The 11,027-nt window shown below is 35.0% G+C and overlaps 1 protein-coding gene across 1 annotated transcript; it reads right to left on the bottom strand.

Annotated features, from left to right (window-relative positions):
* Nucleotides 1-1,024: 1,024 nt before the first annotated feature.
* Nucleotides 1,025-10,359, bottom strand: LOC133854019 (uncharacterized). The gene is made up of 8 exons (XM_062290040.1): nucleotides 9,972-10,359; nucleotides 9,804-9,872; nucleotides 9,674-9,703; nucleotides 7,383-7,415; nucleotides 4,465-4,535; nucleotides 2,827-2,908; nucleotides 1,496-1,588; nucleotides 1,025-1,347 (listed from the first exon to the last, which is right to left on the bottom strand). Exons 1-8 carry the CDS (start codon nucleotides 10,089-10,091, stop codon nucleotides 1,288-1,290), a joined length of 558 nt encoding a protein of 185 aa, XP_062146024.1. The 5' UTR covers nucleotides 10,092-10,359; the 3' UTR covers nucleotides 1,025-1,287.
* Nucleotides 10,360-11,027: the final 668 nt, after the last annotated feature.

Raw genomic sequence — 11,027 nt, 5'->3', positions numbered from 1 at the left:
GCTTAAATCACATTTGCTTTTATTAAGTTAAGAGGAGGAATAGTTGATATGGGCTATTTGCTCAACAGACTGATGAATCATCATAAACTTCTCTCCAAGATGCAGAGTTAAATAGGCTTTATAAGAGTACCGGTGAAATTAATAATAATTGAAGAAAATTTCTAAAAACAACAATGATGACTTGGACTTGGTAATTTCAATCAAATTTTGATTTTGATTTTGATTTTTTTCACAATGGCTAATTCAAAGGTTAGTTTTGACCCTGACCACTTCTGCAAAAGTGGTTGAACTCAAAACTTCACAGTAAGAACTAAGAAGTCCTTTCATTTAGCAAGAAATCTCTAGAATATGTTTGTGAATTATTATTGTAATGCATTGGAGACTAGTGTTGATGGGTCTATTTATAGACTTAGAGCACTAATAACAACTTCTCTTTAAATTTTTCTTATAATTAAGGAAGGGAAGCTGTTAATTGTGGTCCACTATTTTGATAGTGTCATTTTTTTTTTAATTAAAAAAAAAAAAAAAAAAAAAAAAAAAAAAAAAAGTAACACAATTTATTTGTCACTTAAATATGAAAATTATGTTAGGCCATTAACTCAAAAACGACGAGCATCATAACACAGTCAATTATAAATTGAGACAAATTGTTAGATTTTTTACAAAACACTATTTCTTATTAACTCATGAGAAACTCCTACATTTTCTCATGTAATTAACTAATATATTTTCATAATTAATAACTCGTTTAATCCAATATTTAATCTTTTTAAGTCTTGGAATGGGAGAAGATAAGTGTGTAATAGGTGGTATTGGGCAGAGTTAAAGGCAGCGTCAAACGCAAACAAACGTGCAACTCGATCTAACCATGTCGTGACAAGTGGCTGAATGTTACGATCTCAAGTATTCCATATTAGTTAATTGCAATGCTAATCATGTGCATATAAGCTCTTGGACACACTCCTCTTACAAGCCAGTTTTAAATGATGAGTTCTACCTAGGTTTGCTATACATATCATCGACATAAGAGCAATAGGAAAAATTTCCCAATTTCTTCAAAATGACAGAAAAACATGTCCAACAACATGCAAGAGCTCTTAAGAGCTATAAATGAGTTATGAGATTCTAGACATGCTAAAATATGAGTATTACAATTAGCAACCAGTGAAATTCTGATTGTGTGAATAAAATTAAATGCCAAACACAAGATGCACATAAATTGGAGAAATCAACCAAAGGGAGCAGTTATATTGTCAATAGCTAGAAACATGCATCTACCAGTACTCATTATGTATCATGGATTGCATTGCTGTCGCAGGTCCCGTAACTTAAACTCCTGCATCTTAACTGCGAATTTGCATAATATAAACCAATTTAAGCAAAGCATCAAACACTAGTCATGACAAATTTCTTTTCTTTTCTTTTCTTTTTCCTATCTTTTAGGTGGAGAGAGAGAGAGAGAGAGAGAGAGAGCTAGAGAAACAAATATTTGCACCTTCTGTACGGCATCTGCGATGCCCGAGACATCTTGCATTCCTGGCCTAAGGTGTTCAACACGAGTGCGGATAAGGCTATTCTGTTCCTCAGCCTAATAAACAATGTGGTGGGAAGTTACTGAACCACTACTTCATATTCATTTTTCTTACTTATTATAAAGGAAAATGAAAGAACGAACACATTGAGACAATGCTTTACCCACTGACAAGGTTTTTTTTTTTTGTTGGTGTATATGTGTTGGGGGGGGGGGGGGGTAGTTAATATTAGAGCAAAGAGGCAAACAAAATCAGTCCAGCTGAGGTTCATCATGCAGAAGAGTTAAACAGAGAAGTTAGAACATATGATACTTTCTTTTGGGAAAATATCTAATTCGTGATAGCAAAAATTCAACCCAACTCTAAATTGAACCAATGTTGATGAGCAGCAATTTCATGACCCATGTTTTAAAGAGCCCTATAAAATTATTAAGAAGATCAAGTATGAAAGGGCAAAATATCCAACTTAAACGCGAAAAGTAAGCGAGTGCCAATGTACCTGGACTGTTAAATGACCCAGCTAGTCACCGGGTCAGGAATCACTAGCCATCAGGTCAACCCAAGTCGACTGGTGAAACATGAAGTTACAATATTTTCTTCATCTATTAACTTGGATTACAAATATTTAATGTCTAACAGTAAAACAAAAATGCACATTTAAACATTTACGTACTCTAGTGGATGGATGAGTCAAATCTTTACTGCATCAGTATCAATTGCTTTAATAGGTGAAAAACAAAATTTTCCCAACCTGTAACTTCTTGGTGTGAGAAAATAATTAAATAATTAAGGGGGCCATTTAGAAAATAAGTGTAAATTTTCCTTCAGATGGAGCTAAAAGGTCTTTCTGATCCTTCAGTAGTTTTCTACAGTCAACTGACCCCAGCAGCCGTGACTCACGTATGACATGTTTAACCACATTAGCTACTTTCTTTGAACAATGCCCCAATTAAACATTCATCCACAATGCACTCTAATTCTACAAATTCAAGTATGGTCGAGCAGCCAATCATATTAATTTCATTTTTTCATATCATATTTATGGACTCAGCACCTTCCCTTCGGGAGCAGATTTTAATCTAAGATATATACAGGATCGTCCTGATCAGAAAGGGGCAAAAACAGAGACAATAAATGATTTAACCTAAGTCACTGACCGACTGCCTCTTCAACCAATGAAGATAGATGATTCTATCACTTCCACGAATACTGACAAGTGACAAGTGTGCCTAAAAGTAAAGTGATCTACCCTGAGATGAGATGGAGAAAGAATGAAGCTTTGAATTTTACTCACCATATCCAGCATACTCGTCAAGAATTGGATCTCATTCTTCTTTGCTGTTGAAAGATTTTGAGCAACATCCATTACATTGGTCCTGCAATACTCATTTGAAATGATATGACCACATTATCAGGCACCCTATAATTAAAATGAATAATGTAATGCAAGTAGATCAAAGCAAAATCTAATTCCATTCTAACCAGCATAACGTATTGCTGAGACATAGTCCTCATGTATTCATTTGAAGGCACTGCTGTCACTAAATTATAAAACATTTTCGATAAGTAATCGAAAATTTTATTAAAAGCATAAGGCGCCCCTACGTACACAAGTATAGAACAAGAAATACCTAATAAGAGCAAGCAAAAACCTCCCCAAAACCCAAACAGAAAACAACCAAAGAAGACCCCCACAAACATGACTAACTTCTCCACCCCCACAAGCCCCACACGAAGCGCACAACGCTAAAAGACATGAGCCTTGCCTTTACCACGACTAGAAGACTCGCCTTTGGCATCGTAGTTAATGGAGCACTCTAAATTCCTTAACTCTCACCTGTCTTTAAAACTAGAGAGGGCAGCCAATTCCTCTCGATGATGATCCTCTTCAATGGCTGTCAAGAGAGCCAAAGTTTGCTCCTCACGACCAACACACGAGATCCCTACAATAGGACAGATGTCCTTAACACAATGCAGAAGCCAATCTAAGTACCCAGAATATCCCAACGCAACTGGGGGATAGATACCTATACCCAGAGGGGAAGAAAGATCCCCATCCAGGATACATAGTGCAACCTCACCATTTTTCCCTCTCTCCCATTATCAGCAAAAGTACACCTTCCTTATACATCGCAACCAAAGCCTCCAGCAAAAACTGACCTACCGGCGAGTCCTGGGTACGAGCCAAACCTACCGGCGAAACATCACCTCCCTTATCCATCACAACGAAAGCCACTGCAAAAGTTGTCCTACTGGCGAGACTTGGGTGCAAGCCAAGCCCAGCGCTTCCGTCGAAGGCTAAGGAACACCATCAACAACCGATGAAGACTCCGGGGAACCACCGTCTAGGGCAGAGGAAAGCGGAAAACCACGAACCGCAACAGTGCCCGAGAAAGTTGCAGGACTCAGGTCAAAGCCAATAGTGGACTTGCACAGCTCATACTACTCGGGTCTAAAACTTTATGGCACCCCATTATAAAATATATACTGCTAATAACAGACGTTCTACTAAGGTTTCAGAAAACTACTGGTTTTCAATGTTTGCAAAGTAAAAAAAGCATGTTTAAAGAGGCTCTAGATAGAAAATGATAGGAATGCTTTGAAGGTTTATAAATTGCTAAATTAACACAAAGAGGTTTTAGAAGTTATCAGAAAGCAGCTTCTGGTGTGGGTTTTGGCTGCAAATGCCACAAGAATATCTATGGTTTCTCAAAGTTCTAATAGAATTTTCAGTACTTATCAATATATATACCCATAAATATGCTCCAAGGTTCCACAGACATCCAAATTGAGAGGAAGGGTCGAAGTCTAATTACAACAAATAGTACATGATCAAATAATAATAATATCTACCTAGTTGTTCCCAGCAATTTCACCAGCCAACCAACCATATATTTGAATGGACATCAATCAGAAATTAGAAGATACCTACTTATTCAAAAACAATGGGTCCAGACCTTGTTCTTCTACAAGTTGCTCTACAGAATCTAGAGTAGCTCCCACCTGCATGTAGATGTAAACTTAACATGACAAGACCAACTGGAATGCAATAAAGTAAGAAACATAATAGCATAAAGTAAAATCATGACCAAGGTGACACACATAGATAACCTTGAGGAGTGAATGCCAATGTACCACGACATCAGAGGAAACTAGGTCTAACCATATGGGTTGTCATGCTGACCAATTCAATTTGTATACCCTAACTGATGTGCAAGCAACCAGGGCACATCAAAAAGCAAAGGGTTGTTGAAGTGAAGTGCCAATAATGTGACAGTTCATTTTTAAAAAATAAAAATAAAAAAAAAAAATTACAAGTTTCAACAAAAAAACAACCATATTGAATTAGCGATAATGTAAATTTTACATTTATAGATCCAACTGGTTCATTTATTGACTTGATATTTTTTCACATCTATCTGACTGGTAATCATATGAGACATCTAAGATGGTAATAGCATCTTCATCTCTTGGTGACACCTGAATCCCAACTTGGACACATGCATGACCACAGTCCAAAGTTAGGAGACTCACAATTTTATTTATATAATTAGTAAGAGATAATCTCTTGGGTTTCATGAATTATTGAAAGCACTATCGTATTCCACCTTTATATAATGCATACTTACATATCACTTGCCGATTTCCAATCACAAGTGTCAGATTGCTCCCTTCTGAACAATCACCTAGAAACATTGCCTTTATGTTTGGATGTTTTCTTTGAAAAAAAAAAAAAAAAAAAAAAGAGAGAGAGCAAACATGACTTAATTTATATAATTATGTGATGCTCCTCTCATCATCCTCATACATATCATCATCATCCTATTTATAATCTTTCTCCTTTCTTTTAAACAAGCAAAACCATAATTTGTACCTTCCTGATATTAGAAGTGACTCAAAATTTGATGACTCACATTTATGCCATTAAATTATTTTCACTTACAGTTACACTCTTTCTGTGTTAAAGGGACAATCTACTTCCCAATTCGTCCCCTCTCTATCCAACATATTTCTCTAGGGCAGTGCATAATTCCGCAATTCCGACCGCTGGTCCAGTTCAGACCCACATGGGCTGGCTTCCAACGCAGGCGGAGGCAGGGGCAGAGGTACATTAGCGTTTCAGATGAAAGTCAAAGGCAGGGACGGAGGTTACTCCTCATTTCTGACAGAATTCCAACCTGCCTCCACCGGAATTTTTTTTCAAAATATATTTAATAAAAGTTATAAAATGCCTGCCCTCAGCTGGGTTCTATAAATAGTTCTAATGTGAAGTGTGTGAGGAAGTGTCTAGTGTCCTTGATACATTCTTTTTGGGGGGGAGAGATGCTTAGGGGCTCCACTAAGAGCCCATTAATACAAATAATGAGAAACCACTTCAAGTTAAAAGCTTAAGTTTCTAGGCTTGGACTCACTAATATATATCAAATACTTTCTTTGCCTTTTATCAAAGTAGGACTCAACACTCACACATACACTCACATCAAATCCTTCCCTCATGTGTGAGCCTCCCACATCAATATAACACCCCCTTGTGTATGATTCCTTCACAAATCTCACATCCAAGAGTGGCAAGCATACAACAGTTGCACCAAATAGAATAACCAAACGCAACTCACTCCAAGAATCACCCACAATCTCAATGAAGCCACATACGAAACTCATAAAACTAAAACACTTTGTCCAAGCTAAACCATGAGCTCCGATACGAAGGAGAGAGATGTGTCTTTAGAGTCAACCAAGAGTCCATTGATATGCATGTTGTGATGTCATTTCAATATAAATATTAAGTCCCTAGATTTGGTCCCAATTATGTATATAAACTAATAATTCCTTGCTTTTTCAATTTGAGACTCAACGCTCAGGCGGGCACTTGCAACACATTCATTTTTCAACAAGTGTAAATTACAAACCTTTTATTGATTAGCATGAGTGATAACTCGTGAAAACTGAGTGAACAATGCCCTAAAGTAAATCTACCCTAAGGCCATGCTAACTTTGCAATTAAAAGAACTAAAAATATAAAATTTGGAAGTTGAAAACAAAAATGAGACTCGCAAACCACAACTAGGGGACCAATGTAAAAAGACTCTTCATTGCATCCAAATGACATTAAGACTCTTGATCACATCCAAACGACTAAAATACCTGCCTAAGTACTTACCCCCAAGGGGGGAATAAGAAATCTGACTAATTGGACCTAACACAAACTCAACCATTCCAAATTAGAATATGGCTCTTGAATCGAGGGCTTGGAGTTTCCTTGATTCACTTTACTAAGTTGCCACTGCTCCCAGTTACAAATAGCCAAACTTTTCATGGCCACCTTTTAATAACACGGACATTCACAATGTAACTTTATGGTTAAAAAATTACAAACACGTATACAATATAATACATATCAATTCACTTTTCATTGTTGAATGCATATCTCAAGCCCAAATGTTACTTAATAAGGTTTTGGGTCATATTTTTCTTTAGATATAACAAGACATAAACAACATAGATTACCAACACTTTTTCAAGGTGATTCCATAAACATGAAAGCTATATTTCACTTATTAGGCAAAACAAGTAAGGTGCAGTTACCACTTACCAACATTGGACATTAAAAAGGTAAAATCAAAATGAAATATATGAATCATCCCTACGATACTGTTGGATCATAACACCTTAAGAGTGATCAAAACCCCCATCAATTATGATCCTTTTATCTTATTAAAGAAAAGATAATAATAAGATCTTGACTGAAGCTTCAATTCAGAAATCCACATAACATAATTCAGGAAAAAAAATAAATAAAAGAAAGAAAAAAAGTAAAGATAACAGCAGAGATAATAATAAAATGAATACCTGTGTTTCAAGACATAAGGACTCAAACTCATCCTGTAAAATTCAAATGAGGCAACATTAAAAGAAAGAACTTTATCATAAAAATATATTATCAAATAGCATTTGTCACAGATTGTAAAATTAAGAAGCTGACCCTGTTGATTGCCAAGGTGCCTAGGTAGCAATCCAACATATTCATTCTATATAAAGTCAATAAAGGAGGCATTTCAGAAACCATGACCTAGTGTATTTCTTTCTATGTAGAACGCAGCTAATGGGAAGATCACTACAAAGAATTCTGTTTTAGCTAAGTTCTTTGAGCACCACTGTTAAAGGAATTAAAGGAATAAAGAAAAATAAACATGAGACTAATTTTAAATCAAGTATGCAAGATGATTGTAACAGAAGAACCAATACCCAAAGAAAACACGCCCATTGCCATGTCAAAGTTACCAAAGTATTAAACATTCAGTCAAAGAATTCAAAAAAAAAAAAAAAGCAGTGGATCACAAATAAAAATGGGAATATTTTGTGTAGGAACAAAATGAAGCAGATTTACGCTATAATTGATAGTCCCATTTAGTTTTGTATGAGTGAATCCATATATATTTGCTCATATCATCCAAATGACCTACTCTTATTAATTATCCTTTTTCAAATTCATCACATCTTCTGCTTTTATATTGTGAAGTATAAACTATTTCATTGTAAAACATAGTGAATCCCAAAATTACTATGAAAATAAACCCATTAATATGCTTCCGAGTAATTCTATACGTCATACTCATGTCTTTGTGTCCCTCTAATAATGATATGACTTTTAAAATCACTATTGGACTTGTAATTGATAATTATTGAATTTTAATCAGATGGTAATTTTAAAAACCACATCATCATTAGAGAGACATGGGTATGACATCTAGAATTACTCTATGCTTCCACATCACTATGAGATAAATTACTTGGTTCTTTTTTCTTCTTTTTTTGGCCTTTCATTTAGTGCTTATCGGTAATCCAATACTGAACACATTTTATAAATACATTCTCCTCTTTCAAATTCATTATGTCTTCTGTTTTTATATTGTGAAGTGCGAACTTATTCATTGTAAAACATAATAAATCCCAACATTACTATGAAAATAAACCCATTATTATGCCTATACATCAACATAACATAAATTAGTTAGTTCTTTTTTTTTCTCCTCTTTTTTTTTTCTTTTTCTTTTTCTCCTCTTTTTTTTTTTTTTTTTTTTTTTTTTTTTTTTTTTTTTTTTTGTGGATTTCCATTTAGTGCCTATCGGTAATCCAAGAAAGAACACATTAATAAATATCTGATTTGATTGGCTGCCTGCAAAAATCATTTAGCAACTGCAGAACAATTCATTGTTCTGTATTTGAGGCTATGTTCATCTTGACCGCTCATTGTTACCAAACAAACTTCACTTTCCTTCCCCAAGACATAGATGGAAGGGGTAGCATATCTGGAGAAGGGAAAGTACCTGTTGGTACCACATTGAACAAGCAACCGGATTTACATGCAGCTATTTCCTGTGACCCACGTTGACCACCACCACGTTGGATGGCAGCACATGATAGTTTTTTTTTTTCTAGTTTTCTTGAGTTTTTGGACGTTTGTTCTTTCTTTTTTTCCTTAAAAAGAGGTGTCTTGTATACTTCATGTTTACTAAGGCTATGTCCCTTTGCACTTCGCTAATGAGATTGAATTACTTATAGGAAAAAAAAAAATAATAAAAGTGACAGAGCCATGTGAAAGGATGCAAGCTAGACTAGGACGCAAAAAATCCAATCACATACACTGTGGCCTTATTACTTCGACAAACTCAAGATATGAATATCCATCAATGGCCATTACATATAATAATAATAATTATAAGCATCAACACATTAACCGAACAATGACAGAGCAGATATACCAGTTATTGGATGGATACCTAAATCGCCAATGTCTAGCGTAAAGCCCAAATTACTCAAAATTGAATTTGGTTGGCTTTTGTGAATTTTTGTTGCCTATAAATCGTTGCAACTTAAATGATTCTCATTGTGCTCCACCCAATATTGAAATCATTGGTTTAAACTTGAAACTCATGATCAAATCAGAAAGAAACAAACACACAGAAAGACCTTAATAGGTACTGAGTAAGCGAAATTGAAAGATCGCTTGGTCTTCAAGTATCGATAGAAAACTCAGCTATGCATTAAAACAAACAATTGCACTGCTGAATAGTATTCCTATCCAACATGTTTATCAAAAAGGAAATGGGTATTATGATTGTGAATGAAGGATGTGTTACCTCAATATTTTCGTGCAACGAAGTAATGACCTGAAAAAATATTTGACACAACACAGCAAAAAGAGCATAATTAGTTTTTCAACCCCAAGAATAAGCGCCCTAATATGCTTCAAAGCAAATAAAATGAGACCTGAATAAATAGGCGGTGGAGATGTTGTTGCTCCGCACTCGTAAAACTTGGAAACGCTTTGCAGAATTCCTACCCAGTTCCAAAAAAAATCAAACGGAGTGCTCATTTTCATGGAAAAAGTAACTGTTTTTTCGAAGCTAAAAGAATTGAATTAGAAATTGGAATTACGTGGTTGGAACAGGCAGTGAGTAGAGATCGAACGGCGAGCTTGAAGGATTTCTTCAAATCCGAATGCCTCGTACCCATTGGAAGACTAGAAGATGGACCCACTTCACCTCTTTTCTCCATTTTTCTTTAACAGAGAGAGAGAGAGAGAGAGAGAGAGAGAGAGAGCGCGAGCGAGCGAGAGTGGAGAAGTAGAGGGAAATCTCAAATCACTCAAAACTCAAAACAGGGGCGGGTATTACTTACCAAAAAATAAAAAATAAAAAATTCAGGTGTGGATATCATGGGCTGGGCAACCCGCAACCCGCAAAGTTCCCATACATGAACCACTCCTTTTTGCCGGGCCTACATATATCATAGGGAGAGCTTCATCCAAGTCCTACTTGTAAACCTTCTACTTCAGTAGAATTATATTATTGCCCTTCTGTTTTTTGTCTTCTACATCATCTCGTTTGATAATGCATTTTAGAGAGTTTTTTTTTTTTTTTTTTTTTTTTTTAAATTTTTATAATGGTACATATTACATAGAGGCAGAAAACATTAACAAACGAACCCATTTTGGCAAGGAAAATATTTAGAATATTATAGCTTTTACTATAATCTCATTACAAATTAAAAATTAACGCGACACTCTCTTGCTATAATCAAATTTAATTATTTAGTAATTAATATAAACACTAATTAAACACTACAGCCTTTATTATAACATCTTTACATACTAAAGCTTTTACTTATAACATCTCTAAACTATCACGTTAATTTGTAAGTAACTTGTAGTAAAAGCTTCAGTTACTAGTTACTCTGGTAGCACTCTTTTCACAAACGTCTTTTTACAATAATAATAATAATAATAATAAATGCATAATTTTGCTAACTAGTTGAAACAACTCAAAAAAAATCAAAAGAAAACCATAAGGGATGTTAAATATTGAATTGATTAGTACTCCCATGCCAGCATGGTGAGATATGAAGAGAGAGTGTTAAAAAAAAAAAAAGGGTAGATTACAGCATTTCTCAAATTATATAAGGCCATTAAACCGTTGAATTTCGAGTGTCTAA

This window comes from Alnus glutinosa, chromosome 13 (assembly GCF_958979055.1).
Source record: "Alnus glutinosa chromosome 13, dhAlnGlut1.1, whole genome shotgun sequence".
Lineage (NCBI taxonomy): Eukaryota > Viridiplantae > Streptophyta > Magnoliopsida > Fagales > Betulaceae > Alnus > Alnus glutinosa.
The sequence above is the reverse complement of the archived record's forward strand: the minus strand, read 5'-3'. Positions and strand labels throughout refer to the sequence as shown.